The 15,745-nt window shown below is 43.3% G+C and overlaps 1 protein-coding gene across 2 annotated transcripts in view; it reads right to left on the reverse strand.

Annotated features, from left to right (window-relative positions):
- The window catches only part of TBCK (TBC1 domain containing kinase), a 444,055-nt gene that overhangs the window by 323,336 nt on the left and 104,974 nt on the right, over positions 1 to 15,745 (reverse strand). For both annotated transcript variants that reach the window (XM_040418258.1, XM_040418257.1), the window contains exons 4-5: positions 12,229 to 12,343; positions 4,785 to 4,858 (exon numbers count right to left, since the gene is read on the reverse strand). In XM_040418258.1, coding sequence (XP_040274192.1) covers positions 4,785 to 4,858; positions 12,229 to 12,343 — 189 coding nt within the window. The remainder of the gene's footprint in view (positions 1 to 4,784; positions 4,859 to 12,228; positions 12,344 to 15,745) is intronic.

A 15,745-nucleotide genomic window follows, 5' to 3' on the forward strand; every position in this document is an offset into this window, starting at 1 on the left:
GTTTAGTCTGACACAATAGAAAACGGATCTGTCCCCTATTGACTTTCAATGGTGTTCATGACGGATCCGTCTTGGCTATGTTAAAGATCATACAACCGGATCCGTCCAGTTTCGTATCGTATTATCAGTAACGGAAACGTTTTTGCTGAACCCTGCCGGATCCAGCTAAAACGCTAGTGTGAAAGTAGCTTAAAAATGAGAAAATGGGTGCAAATTACACTGGAGAGCAGTGTTTTTTTTGCACTGATATATAGCAGTTAAACTAAAAGTGTGCATTACTCCAGATATTTTTATTCTTTTTTAATTCATAGGATAACCCATTTAATCTCCTAATATACCTTTATATGAGTCAAAAGTCAGCTAAAACACTGCAGAGACTAATGCAGCCACCACTAGTTTAAAGGGGCTGTCCAGCTTTTACTGAGTGACGGACCAACTCTTATGATAGGCAATCACTGGCTGATCAGTGGGGTCTGACAGCACAGTCAACCTTGTAGAGGGAGCTCATTACTACAGTGCTGCAGTGACAGGTTCTGGTGCTGACGTCTGGTTATAGTCCACCCAAACAGCTGAACAGCAGGTATGAGGGGTGTCGGACCTCAGCCAATATACTGAGGATAGGCCATCACTGGCTGATCAGTGGGGTCTGACAGCACCGTCAACCTTGTAGAGAGAGCTCATTACTACAGTGCTGCAGTGAGAGGTTCTGGTGCGGACGTCTGGTTATAGTCCACCCAAACAGCTGATCAGCAGGTATGAGGTGTGTCGGACCTCAGCCAATATACTGAGGATAGGCCATCACTGGCTGATCAGTGGAGTCTGACAGCACCGTCAACCTTGTAGTAGAGGGAGCTCATTACTACAGTGCTGCAGTGAGAGGTTCTGGTGCTGACGTCTGGTTATAGTCCACCCAAACAGCTGATCAGCAGGTATGAGGGGTGTCGGACCCCAGCCAATATACTGAGGATAGGCCATCACTGGCTGATCAGTGGGGTCTGACAGCACCGTCAACCTTGTAGTAGAGGGAGCTCATTACTACAGTGCTGCAGTGAGAGGTTCTGGTGCGGACGTCTGGTTATAGTCCACCCAAACAGCTGATCAGCAGGTATGAGGGGTGTCGGACCCCAGCCAATATACTGAGGATAGGCCATCACTGGCTGATCAGTGGAGTCTGACAGCACCGTCAACCTTGTAGTAGAGGGAGCTCATTACTACAGTGCTGCAGTGAGAGGTTCTGGTGCGGATGTCTGGTTATAGTCCACCCAAACAGCTGATCAGCAGGTATGAGGGGTGTCGGACCCCAGCCAATATACTGAGGATAGGCCATCACTTAGTAAAAGCTGGTCAACCCTTCTAAGAGCAACATATTGTAACACAGTGAAATCAGTAATAGGTAATGAGTTCCTTGGTCCCCCTAACGGCTGTTGCAGACAGTGACTATTGAGGCATTTTTACTATCGAAATCTGTCTCAGTTTGCCCCAAAAACTGCGGTACATGCCTTGTACCAAATTAATAAATCTTTTGAGACGCTTTTTATGCCTTGTCCAACATGGGGGTATGGTTTGGTGGGAAGAAGCAAAGCTTTATGGAAAAGGGGCATGGCTTAAAATACAATATAGTGTCATTTCAGCCACATTGGATGGTGTTATATGTACCACAGACGTGCCTGGCTGTAAAGTTGTTGGCTTTACGTATTTTTATCTTGTGATAATTGTTAACTTGTTGGAACACTATTTGCCAGCATACTACTGATGATAGTTACTACTGCAATGTATATGGAATATATCCTGAACCCCTGCTGTTTTTATGGTTTAAGGTGCTGAGTGTATTTTACTAATTTGTTTAAAGGGACTGTTCAGTTTCATGATATTTAATGACCTATCCTCAGGAGAGGTCATCAATATCAGATCGGTGGGTTTCTGACTCCCTCTGAGCAGCTGTCTGAAGGCGCCAAGGCCTACATGTGGGAGCTGCGCCCTCTTTAATGTTCAACTGCATGGCATGTACATTGTGGTGGCAGTGCAGTGAAATGACAGCTTCTGCTCCCATTCACTTGAAGCTGGAATTAAATTGCCCCTCCACTACAATCTAGAGCAGGCATGCTCAACCTGCCACCCTCCAGCTGTTGCAAAACTACAACTCCCAGCATTCCCAGACAGTCTACAGCAGGGATGCTCAACCTGCGGACCTCCAGCTGTTGCAAAACTGTCTACATGGGCAAAGAAACCTATCTTGGCCAAGGTCAAATTAATACTCCACTTTTATTCGGTATGCATTAAAAACTAACACTAGATATATACATGAAACGCAAATTACTTGGTGTACAGACGTGTGACACCAAAAAGTTACTACGGTTGTTAAAAACACAGTCACCAGACCACTGTAAATGGTGTTGGCTAGGTCATCTAGGAGGGGACGTGCACAATCCCTAACTCCATACGCTGAGGGGGCAAATGGTTTCCCTACCACGTCTTCAGCTATAACTATGGCTTCGTCTATTTGCCTAATTATTCAAGACTGGTGCTCATGTAGTGGTTTAAGACTCTGATAGTCAGACCACCAGGCAACTGAAGAAACTAACAGTCTGCTGACACCCAATACAAACGTGGACTACACAGCTATATCTCCTATAGGTGCCAACTGATTACAATGTCAATGAAAGAGCCGTAATCCTGCCGGACTACTGGTGAACTATAACCAGTGGGATGGTGACCGCATGTTAAAACCTAGTACTGGGCAAGTAATTTGCGTTTCATGTATATATCTAGTGTTAGTTTTCAATGCATACCGAATAAAAGTGGAGTATTAATTTGACCTGGGCCAAGATAGGTTTCTTTGCCCATGTAGGCATCTGTAAATAAAATGCAGGTAAATACTGAAGAGGATGCAGTGATGCAGGCATGTTGGATATGTTCCTAAATAAAGACCCTTTTGGCCCAGAAACCTAATTCAAATTACTAAATCAAATAGCCTAGGCTATAAAGTTCTGTTTTTGGCCTATTTTCCTTTCTTTTAAAATGTAACCTTTATTTAGCTCTTAAATAAGATATACGAAAAAGAAAAACAATTCAGTGATTTTTACAAAAAAGCCTTATGTGAGATTAAAAGTAATCAAAAGCATTAGTATTGTGACTTTTATTTGTAATATATATTATTGTCATTTCTTTTGTTTTTATATATATCACTTCTGAGAGGATTTAGACTTAGTTCAATATAAGAGCAATAGGATGGGTTATATTTCACACTATCCTTGCTCCTTATTAATGTCCCTTTTCACCCTGCTTCCTAATGCCAGTTACAGGGAAGACGTATTTCTGACCTAAATGTTCTTTATTTGGAACAGCTGGTATCAATTTGCAGCAGCTGTATCAATTATAGAGTGTTACTTTGAGCAAGCAGAGTCTGTACTCCACAGCTAAGGCTACTTTCCCACTGGCGTTTTGGCTTTCCGTTTGTGAGATCCGTCATGGGATCTCACAAGTGGTCCAAAACGGATCAGTTTTGCCCTAATGCATTCTGAATGTAAAAGGATCCGCTCAGAATGCATCAGTTTGCATCAGTTCCGTCCAGCGTTTTGGTGTCCGTCTGATGAAACTGAGCCAAACGGACCCGTCCTGACACACAACGTAAGTCAATGGGGATGGAAAACAGATTCGTCCCCCATTGACTTTCAATTATGTTCAAGACGGATCCGTCTTGGCTATGTTACAGATAATACAAACGGATCCGTCTTGGCTATGTTACAGATAATACAAATGGATCCGTTCTGAACGGATGCAGACGTTTGTATTATCTGAACGATCCGTCTCTGCAGATCCATGACGCGAGTGTGAAAGTAGCCTAAGGTCGCTACATAAACTCTCCCCTGTTTATCAAAGGTTCAAGCACACACTAGATCACATCTCCCTGTCTCCTCTCTTTCAGACATCCACTAGGGAGTACGCCTCCCCAGATTAGTACTAATGCTCTTGTCTAAAAACAACTCACTAGTGCTCCCCCGACATGCTTCACCACTAGCTGTTGCTCCTAAACCTGAATCCTATTTACCTAATTACAGTGAATGTCCCTGTTACAGTACACATCTGAATACCACTTTCAGGTATTCAGAAATATACTCTGAAGAACATACAAACTCCATGCAGATCTTGTCCTTGGTCAGATTTGAACCTAGGGCCCCAGTGCTGCAAGTCACCCGTGCTAACCACTGAGCCACTGGTGCCTTGAAGCGATGGGTCCAAGGACAACATCAGCGTCTAGTTTGTATGTTCTCCTGTGTTTGTGTGGGTTTCCTCCAACCCTCCAAAGACATACTGATAGGGACCTTAGCTTGTGAGCCCCTTTGGGGACAGCTTGATGATAATGACTGTAAAGCGCTATGGACTATAGCAGCGCTATATAAGTGCATGAAATAAATAATAATGGAGAGCCCTGCAGAGGGCTAAAAACGCTAAGTGAATGCAGCCTAGGATGGGCAAAAGACATCACCAACCCTTTCAGCTAACTCTCTACCCAATTACACAGTAGGCTATAAAAAATAGTTTTTTTTTGTTTTGTTTTAGTTGACTACTAAGTGTCAGTATACCTAAAGATAAAAACAAAACAAAAAACATAACACTGAAAAAGAAAAAAGTGTCACACCAGAAAGCACAGTTTAGCATCATTTTGGCGTTCATATACACTGACATGGAATACAATAAACTATGGAAACAGTGCACTTTCTCACTCTGTGCCTACACTGCCATCTACTGGTTCATTATGTTACAGCAGAAACTAATAGTCTTACCCAATTGGAAAATCTACATCCGCTCCGTGATCAGTTATGTAATAATGGCCAAATTTAGCCATCTTAACATGACCCTGAAAAAAAAGATAGTTTGAAAAACAATCAACAATACAAAACGTACTCAACAAGGCGACTGACGTGAATATAACATGACCGTAAGATTTAAAGCCAACTTTGCTTCAGTCTGTGTTGGCGTACTTTAGGTGAAATTCATCAAATGTTGCACTTTGTTTATTAAATTTGGCGCATCTTTGAGCCCTTCCTGACACAGTGATTTTCTGTGTTTTTGCTTTTCTCTCCCTGTCTTCTACGGTTGCACTGGGTGTCAAAGTTTCAATACTTTGGTACCTGGCTTGGGTCGATATCGGGATAACCCATTTTTCTATACTAAGCTGTGCTATTGCATGCTCCTTTTTCCTGGCATGCTTCCGGCGAATACTTTTTTTTTTGTAACTGTTTAGAAAAGAGTAGTCTCCTGGGTACCCCAATATAGATGAATACAGTAAAAATAAAATTCTATACCGCCTATTCTTGCAATGGGAGTCAATGGGAGGGGTATGTTGCAGCCTTATATTATACAGTAATTCTTTTGACATAAACCTCTAACAGAAGGAGAACATAAGCTGTGAACAGTCTAAGGCTACTTTCACACTAGTGTTTTAGCTGGATCCGGCAGGGCTCAGCAAAAACGCTTCCGTTAATGATAATACAACCGTCTGAACGGATCCGGTTGTATTATCTGTAACATAGCCAAGACGGATCCGTCATGAACTCCATTGAAAGTTAAAAGGGGACGGATCCGTTTTCTATTGTGTGAGAGTTTTTTGCTCCACATCCCAGGATGGAAAGCAGCAGGCTGCGGTTTGCTCTCCGGTATGAGAACGGAAAGGAATGTATTTTGGAGCATTCTGTTCAGTTACGTTTTGTCCTCATTGACAATGAACGGGGACAAAATGGAAGTTTTTTTTCCGGTATTGAGATCCTATGACGGATCTCAACACCGGAAAATATTAACATTAGTGTGAAAGTAGCCTTAAGGGCTTTTTTATTTTTTATTTTTTTTATTTTGTATAAATAAAGCTTAATCGCTATATAAATAAAAAGAGTTCTACAACTCTAATATACTTTGGGGCACCATGCCCACTTTTTTAGACCTGGCATGAACGGGGAGAAGTCGCAGACTGTGGCGCAACCAAGGTTGCCAACCAGAATTTTTCTGTTTTCTGGACAACTTATCCCAGTGACAGGAGCTGATAAAAGGTCAATGACTGAGAACAAACCGCTTGTTCCTGATCATTGCCTGCTCGTGTGAGCGGCATTTACATGCAGTAATCATCCCCTTTGTATGGGAAAAAATGCTTGCCCCCATACAGTGTAAAGCCTCATTTACATGTCCGTGTCCGTGCTCGAATCCGTGAGAGGGTGGTCAGTGATGCCTCCGTGAAGCTGTCCGTGAAGGATCCATGTTGGGTCCATGGGTCTGTTTTTTTGCTGTCTGTGTGTCATCCGTGTTTCACTGACACTGCACAGGATCTCTTCCTAATGATCCATGAAACGGCATTCGTGTTGCATCTGTGGCCTTCACGGACCCATAGACTATAATGGGCGTGAAGGATCCGTGAACACGGACAAAATAGAGCATACGTCAGTGATAAAACGGACAGTGCTAAAACACTGATGTGTGAATGCACACATTAAAATGAATGGGGACGTGTGCTGTCCGTGGAACACTGACGTGTGGATGAGGCTTAACTGTGTGCCATAAATGATCACATCACCCCACAAATGAGCACTTGGCCTGAAATCTACCCATGTATATGGGCCCCTAGTCTGTTTAGGTCCCACACCACTGCCTAGATTCTATACAATCATATTTACTTCTCAGCCGTGAGCAGGACTAGCTATGAACCAAATATCTGTGAAATGATGAGGAATTGAGACATAAAGCATATCAGAAAGTTGTAGCACTTTCATTACTTAACCTTCTTAAGGACCTGCATATTTTGGGACTTCAGGACTGAGCGTTTTTTTGTTTTTGTTTCATGTATGCAATCAAGGGCTATAACTTTCTATATTTCTTTTTATTCATTTTTCGTTTAATCGATACAATTTTTGAAGTACATAAAATACATTAAAAGGACTCTGTCACCTTCAAAATTGGTTTCAAAGTAAGCATACTGCCATGTGGGGTAGGTGCTCTGAAACATAACCATACCTTCCTTTTGAAAATGTAGTCCTCTCATCCTAAGAAATGCTTCTTTTTATTTTTATGGAAATATTGTTTTCGGTGCACCTGGGATGCCATTTGGGGCACCATCGCACCACTAGTAGCGTTACTGAGCGCCCTGCTCTTGTGGATTAATAGTCCTTGAAATTTCCCTGAGTTATGAGCGATGATACAAGTGAAGCCAGGTGCACCGAAAACCTTGTTTGCATAAAAACAAAGCATTTCTCAGGATCGGAGGACTGGATTTCCAGAAAGGTTATGTTTTGTGGCCTCAGCTCTACATGGAGGTATGCATACTGTGAAACTCCATTAAATCGGCTCACAATCTCGGACATGCCTGTAAGGCCTCATGCACATGGCCGTTGTTTTGGTCCGCATCCGAGCCGCAGTTTTAGCGGCTCAGATGCAGCCCCATTCACGTCAATCGGGCCGCAAAAGATGCGGACAGCACTCCGTGTGCTGTCCGCATCCGTTGCTCCGTTCCGTGGCCCCGCAAAAAAAAAATATAACATGTCCTATTCTTGTCCGAGCTTTGCGGACAAGAATAGGCAGTTATATTAAAGGCTGTCCGTGCCGTTCCGCAAATTGGGAAACGCGCACGGACGCCATCCGTGATTTGCGGACCGCAAAACACACAACGGTCGTGTGCATGTAGCCTATGGCCGTGTTCCACAGTGATACACTGGTATGATCTATACGAGTGTATAACTGTAGTACATCGGCGGCATGAAGCGCACGGCATCATAGCAACCAATGACGCCGTGCGCTCCTGCTGTCAGCAGGAATCCCGGCCGGGTTACAACGGACCGCTCTCGGCCGCGGAACATGGCCGTGTGCATGAGGCCTTAATCTGAGGTGAGTGAGGGCGGGAGCAACTCACCAGCTGAGCTCACACCCTATGCAGAAGGTGTCAGCGTGTAATACAGCTGACACCAAGTTGCAATGACGAGAATCGAAGATAATTTCATTCCTGGTCATTTAAGGCCTCATGCACACGACAGTGTTTTTTCACCATCAGTGATTTGGCTTCAGTGGTCTGTGTCCGATTTTGCTTCAGTTGTGTTTCCTTGTGTCTTCCTTTTTTTTTTGTCTGACAGGGGAAAAAAAGGAAGGTTAATGAAAAGTGTAATTTTATTGCACCAAGGTCTTGTAGAAAAAAAACGGACGCGGACACAGATGACATACCAGTTGTGCATCCGTTTTTTTGGACGGACCCATTGACTTAAATGGGTCCGTCCTCCGTTTTCCACTGACAAGAATAGGACAGGTTATATTTTTTTGACGGACTGGAATCACAGATCACGGACGCGGAGAAAAACCGGAGGACTATCAGTTTTTTTCCACAGCTCCATAGAAATAAATAGGACCTCCGCTAAACTGTGAAAAATGACGGAACGGACGCGGATGCACAAAACGGTCGTGTGCATGAGGCCTAACTCAGATGCTGCAATCAATAAAAACAGACGATATTCAGGTTTTTTTTTTGTTACGCTGCACCCCCAAAAACATTGACTAAAAAGTGATCTAAAAGTCATGTGTACCCCAAAATGGTACCAATAAAAACTACAGATAGACAAGCTATCACACAGCTCTGGAGACGGGAATATAAAAAAGTTATGCGTGCCAGAATATGGTGATGCAAAGAAAAAATAAATAAATTATGCTTTAATTTAAAAAAAGTTAAACTAAAATAAACACTATTGGGGTTATTTATCAAACTGGTGTAAAGTAGAATTGGCTTAGTTGCCCATAGCAACCCATCAGATTCCACCTTTCATTTTTCATAGCTTCTTTGGAAAATGAAAGATGGAATCTGATTGGTTGCTATGGGCAACTAAGCCAGTTCTACTTTACACCAGTTTGATAAATGACCCCCATGTATAAATTTGGTATCACCATAATCATACTTACCTGCAGAATATGGTCTTGATATTTGAATATGGCACATATATTAGCACATAATGAACGCCAAAGCCAAAAAAACTATGCTGGAATTTCATTTTTTTCTTTCACTTTCAACCCACAAAGAACTTTTTTTCCCCATTTTCTAATACATGATATAGTAAATGAAATGGTGATATTAAAAAATACAACCTGTGCTGCAAAAACAAGCTTCAAATAGATATGCGAACGGAAAAGTAAAAAGTTATGGTTCTTGGAAGGTGGGGAGGAAAAAAACTAAAATGAAAATTATCCCAGTCATTAAGACATTGAGTTTTATTAACTTTTTTGGGGGGGAGAGGATAATGCCATATGTTATGGACTGTGTGGCATAAATAACATAAGGTATGATTATGTGGATGATAAATTTATAGATTTCTTAAATGTTTTAATAATTTTTGCTGAATAAAAGCATGTTTTATAGCAAAAAGTCACTTTTGTGTTACCACTTTCCAAGACCTATAACTTGTTTATTTTTTCGTCGACTTAGTCGTATGGGGGATTTTTTTGGTGGGATCAGTTGTATCCTTTTATGGCACTATTTTGGGGTACATACACTACTCACAAAAAGTTAGGTATACAGGTATTTGGCTTGTGGGTGAAATTTCAGGAAGCTAAAATGCACTGTAACCTTTATAGATGAACTTAATGTGACCCTCTTTAAACTTTTGAATGCACATGTCTAACTGTTCAGGCCCCTTGCAGACGAGCGTGTCCAGATTAGGTCCGGATGCGTTCCGGTGCATTGCGGCAAACCCGCGTGAGTAGGTACACAATTGCAGTCAGTTCTGACTGCGATTGCGTTCCGATGTTCAGTTTTTATCGCGCGGGTGCAATGTGTTTTGCACACGCGTGATAAAAAACTGACTGTGGTACCCAGACCCGAACTTCTTCACAGAAGTTCAGGTTTGGGTTAGTTGTAGTGTAGATTGTATTATTTCCCCTTATAACATGGTTATAAGGGAAAATAATAGCATTCTGAATACAGAAAGCATAGTAAAATAGGGCTGGAGGGGTTAAAAAAAATAATAATAATAATTTAACTCACCTTAATCCACTTGTTCGCGCAGCCGGCATCTCTTCTGTCTTCATCTGTGAGGAATAGGACCTTTGATGACGTCACTGCGTTCATCACATGGTCCATCACATGATCAATCACCATGGTGATGGATCATGTGATGAGCGTAGTGACGTCATCAAAGGTCCTATTGCTCACAGATGAAGACAGAAGAGATGCCGGCTGCGCGAACAAGTGGATTAAGGTGAGTTAAATTTTTTTATTTTTTTTTTTTAACCCCTCCAGTGCTATTTTACTATGCATTCTGTATTCAGAATGCTATTATTTCCCCTTATAACCATGTTATAAGGGGAAATAATAATGATCGGGTCCCCATCCCGATCGTCACCTAGCAACCATGCGTGAAAAAAATCGCACCGCATCTGCACTTGCTTGCAGATGCTTGCGATTTTCACACAACCCCATTCCTTTCTATGGGGCCTGCGTTACGTGAAAAACGCACAAAGAGGAGCATGCTGCGATTTTCACGCAACGCACAAGTGATGCGTGAAAATCACCGCTCGTGCGCACAGCCCTATAGAAATGAATGGGTCAGGATTCAGTGCGGGTACAATGCGTTCACATCACGCATCGCATCCGCACGGAATACTCGCCCGTGTGAAAGGGGCCTCAGTGTTTCAGTACTTTCTGCACTACTTGCTGTTCTCTAACAAGGAGCTTAATGGCAAAATTCACAACAAGTGTTTGATCCATGAATCGCTGAATAAATTTGCTGGTTCAATTATAATTGGTATTTAAACAGTCCTCCTCATCATGCTGTTCACATTTTGACATCATGAGACCAAGACGACACCTAACAATTAATCAACAGTACCTCGCCATTGCGAAGCTTCAAGCAGGATGTTCTCACACGGAAGTCGCCACTGAGTTTAGAATGTCACATAGTGTCATCAGCCGGTTGCAGCAGAGATACAGAGAGACTGGAAGAGTCATAGAAAGGCACAGAAGTGGATGTCCTTTGGCCACATCCCACACTGACCTCTTCATTATGATTAATGCCCTGTGGAATCGGATAAGGTGAGAGACACCAGTGGGCTTCAGTGCTGTTCACTGATGAAAGTCGATTCACAATGAGCAGAAATTATGGCCGCCAACCATGTTGGAGATGTCAAGGAGAGCGCTATGCATCAGCCATGGTTTTCCATTGGTGGTGGTGGTGTTACAGTGTGGGCAGGTGTGTCTAGTCAATACAGAACTGCCCTACACTTTGTGAATGGTACAGTGACAAGTCCATACTACTTGAATGACATCATTAATCCAGTCATTGTGCCTCTTGCATGAACAACACAGGCCTAATTTCATCTTCATGGATCGCAATGCGCCAGCTCATCGAGGTCGCATCATTAGGGAATGGCTGCTGGAGACTGGGGTACCTCAAATGGAGAGGCCTACAATTTCTCCAGACCCGAATCCCATTGAAAACCTATGGGATCCGCCTAGTCACCGCGTAGAGTCTTGTAACACCAGAACCTCAATGATCTGAGGGCCGCCCTTCAAGAACAGTGGGATGCCATGCCTCAGCAGACAATAAGTCAACTTGTGAACAGCATGAGGTGTTGTCAAGCTGTAATTGATGCTCAAGTCCACATGACAAGTTATTGAGACATTTACATTTTTTGTTGGGGTATACCCACCACTGTTGTTGGCTTTTGTTTGAATAAATAGTTTGGGATGAGGAAATCACCATCGCATGCTTCTACTTACATGCCCTACTTTCATGATATAATATCACTGTAGCATCAACTTTTTACGTTTTCCATAAATTTCACTCAAAAGCCAAATATCCCTAACCTTTTGTGAGTAATGTATAATATATTGTTTGAGTATTATTTTTAAATTGGCAATTCCAACATCCTGTTTTGCATTTTTTATTTATTTACGCAATATGGTTTAAATGAGGTGTTACCTTTATTATTATTATTTATCTATCTATTATACCTTTTATATCTATATATATAAAATTTACTTTCACTTGAGAGGATTGACATTATTTTTTATTAAATTTTACTGAACTCAGTTTTACTTCCCAGTTTCTGTCCCTCTGGGAGACATGAAGCTACAGAAGGTTTACACTACCTGTATAAAGCACACATAATATTGAATGATTAAATTCCATACACAATTTAATCAAATATTCATTTTAAGCCATTCTATCAATCAGTAAAGTAACTACCAAGCTCCCATAGATCATATCATACCTTGCCATCCAGCAGGATATTGTGCGGAGACAGTGCTCGGTGGACAATGCGATGGCTGTTCAAATACTCCAATCCCTGAAGGGCTTCAAAAGCAAAGTGCAAAATCTTCAAAGGGCTGATAGATGAGAGAAGGAGAAAGCGGGATTAGCTTAGAAAAAAATGGTAATAAAAATGTTTATGAATTGAATGTTCAATGAACTGAAAGGCTGTAAGGCTAAAAGCAGAGGTTTATTGGGGGTCATTTGTTATGACCTCATACACCAGAAACTGTAATAAAAGAGTTGCAAGCCTGTGGTTTGAAACTTTTTGAACAGAACTGTCTTACAATTTTGGCACACATGACATTTGTACACTGCCCTGGACAGTTTTTGAAAGTGAGTAGTGGTGAGGGGGAATGAGTAGTGGTTGGGAGGAGTGAGTAGTGGTTGGTAGGGGTGGGGAGGAGTGAGTAGTGGTTGGGAGGAGTGAGTAGTGGTTGGTAGGGGTGGGGAGGAGTGGGTAGTGGTTGGGAGGAGTGAGTAGTGGTTGGGAGGAGTGAGTAGTGGTTGGTAGGGGTGGGTAGGAGTGAGTAGTGGTTGGGAGGAGTGAGTAGTGGTTGGGAGGAGTTAGTAGTGGTTGGGAGGAGTGAGTAGTGGTTGGTAGGGGTGGGGAGGAGTGGGTAGTGGTTGGGAGGAGTGAGTAGTGGTTGGGAGGAGTGAGTAGTGGTTGGGAGGAGTGAGTAATGGTGGGGGGAGTGAGCAGTGGTTGGAAGGAAAGGGTAGAGGTTGGGAGGAGTGAGTAGTGGTGGGGGGGGGGAGTGAGTAGTGGTTGGGAGGAGTGAGTAGAGGTTGGGAGGAGTGAGTAGTGGTGGGGGGGAGTGAGTAGTGGTTGGGAGGAGTGAGTAGTGGTGGGGGGGAGTGAGTAGTGGTTGGGAGGGGTGGGAAGGAGTGAGTAGTGGTTGGGAGGAGCGAGTAGTGGTGGGGGGGAGTGAGTAGTGGTTGGGAGGGGTGAGTAGTGGTTGGGAGGGGTGGGGAGGAGTGAGTAGTGGTTGGGAGGAGTGAGTAGTGGTTGGGAGGAGTGAGTAGTGGTTGGGAGGAGTGAGTAGTGGTGGGGGGAGTGAGCAGCGGTTGGAAGGAGTGAGTAGAGGTTGGGAGGAGTGAGTAGTGGTGGGGGGGGGAGTGAGTAGTGGTTAGGAGGAGTGAGTAGTGGTGGGGGGGAGTGAGTAGTGGTTGGGAGTAGTGGTGGGGGGGAGTGAGTAGTGGTTGGGAGGAGTGAGTAGTGGTGGGGGGGAGTGAGTAGTGGTTGGGAGTAGTGGTGGGGGGAGTGAGTAGTGGTTGGGAGGAGTGAGTAGTGGTTGGGAGGAGCGAGTAGTGGTTGGGAGGGGTTGGGAGGAGTGAGTAGTGGTTGGGAGGGGTGGGGAGGAGTGAGTAGTGGTTGGGAGGAGTGAGTAGTGGTTGGGAGGGGTGGGAAGGAGTGAGTAGTGGTTAGGAGGAGTGAGTAGTGGTGGGGAGGGGTGGGTAGTGGTGTGAGCATGGCCACTGCCAGTTTAATTGCGTAAATGATGATTGAAATGTATTCCTACTATGGGCTGGAGTACATTTCAATCTGGGTGCACAGACTGCAGGGGGCTGCGTCTAATTTATGACAGCCAGCATAAAAGATCCATACGCTTTCTGCATCCGTATGTCTTTTACACAAAAGGATAGAATATGTCCTATAACTGGCCTCAAAATGCGGACCACTGGCCCAATGAAGTCAAAGGGTCCACCCAAAAAATCAGATGCAACACAGACATCTCATGGATGTCATTCGTATTTTGCAGATCCGCATTCTGCAGAGGATAGGCCATCAATATCAATATCCTGGACAACCCCTTTAAGGTCGGACTGACACATAGCATATTTCAACAAACGCAGTTTCACCACAATATCAGGCTGTTTATGAATGGTGACAACAAGCAGTGCAAGACCAAAGATCGTGGGGAAGCAGTGCAGCCCCACAACATTATAGAAGTGAATAGAGTTACAGTGTGATTGTAAGTCAGGCTGAGACCCCATTCAATTCCACAGTGACACTTCCTGTGGCCAGAGTCACCATGTAGATCAAGCCTGTTTACCCAGCTCACAATCGAAGCCACAGCAAAAATACATAGGTAGTAAATGCAGTACTGACACTTATCTGCCATCACCAGAGCTACCTGTATGGAGAAAAAATGCAAATGCTGTGGTTTCTCCCCATTTACAGTAAGTTCACTAACTAGGAGAAAGACATTAGAACTGATGTGTCATTCAGATAAATGGCCTCTTGGTGGCAGCAAAGCACCTATTTTCTTGCTAATCAGAAATTCATATTCTGCTAACCCCAAATCTAAGAGCGTTCACCCTAAATAAAGTTGCTGTTTAACCTCTGGAACTTTCGCTGTCGTGTCTCAAACAACTTGTGTTGGAACCAGATTGTAGACAATACCTGTAAAATGAAGGAGAATAAAAAGAACTACCAATACATTAAAGGGAACCCGTCATCGGTTTTTAAACATAAGAATCTTCGGCATCCTGAGAAAGTTCTCCCCCACCCTAATCATCCTAGGGTTTTTTTTTTTTTTTAAACACCTCCAAGTACTTGTTGTACAGTCCACTTTCACTTTTTTAAAGTTATGTAAACTAAATGCTTACCTCATCACTTCCCATTCCTAACCCCACCTCCCGTTATAAGAGTGACAGAATCTAAAAAGCCTACCCTCCTCCCGAAATCAGGTCCCAAGTCCTGCGCATGGGCAGAACCAGTCACCTCACACTGATCATATAATGTATACTGCGCAGCTGCGAGACTTGGCAGAGAAGGGGTGGAGATGAGCAATGGTAGAGGGTGTGTCTTATTCATTTGTGGGCGTGGCTGCACTCCGAGAGTCAGAGAACGCTGGACTCATCTCCGAAACACGGAGGAGACAGGACTCATCTAAGGTTCATTTACATATATGGCGGGAACATTTATTTTAGGTTTTTCTCTGAACTGATAGTTTGTTCAGAATTGACTTTAATATCATTATTAATGTATTAAATAGTATTTATAGAAAAGTAAGTGGATAAAGAGGCTTAGAAAGTGATGACAGGTTTCCTTTCACCATCCGGCTTTTCTATTCACTGACAGAAGCTGACGTACTGTGTAATGTTCTGCCACGTCATCAGGCACTTCTGATCCCGACACACAGAACTGAACTAAAGCTCATTCTTTCATCAAGGGTCCATTCAGACGTCCGTAGTGCTTTGCGGATCCGCATTACACCCGGCCGGCACCCACATAGATCTGCCTATTCTTGTTCTATTGCGGATGCGGAGAGCACATAGTGTTCCGTCCATTCTGTCCCCATAGAGAATGAATGGGTCCGCAATTTGCAGAACGGATGCGGACCCATTATACGGACGTGTGAAGAAAGGCAAAACTGGACAGCAAATTAATTTGTTTTTGCCTCTCTGCATTTCAGCAGCTATAACTTTTCATTCCTTAGTTGATCTGGCTGACTATATGAAGCCCTGTTTTA

This window comes from Bufo bufo, chromosome 2 (genome assembly GCF_905171765.1).
Source record: "Bufo bufo chromosome 2, aBufBuf1.1, whole genome shotgun sequence".
In the NCBI taxonomy this organism is placed as follows: domain Eukaryota; kingdom Metazoa; phylum Chordata; class Amphibia; order Anura; family Bufonidae; genus Bufo; species Bufo bufo.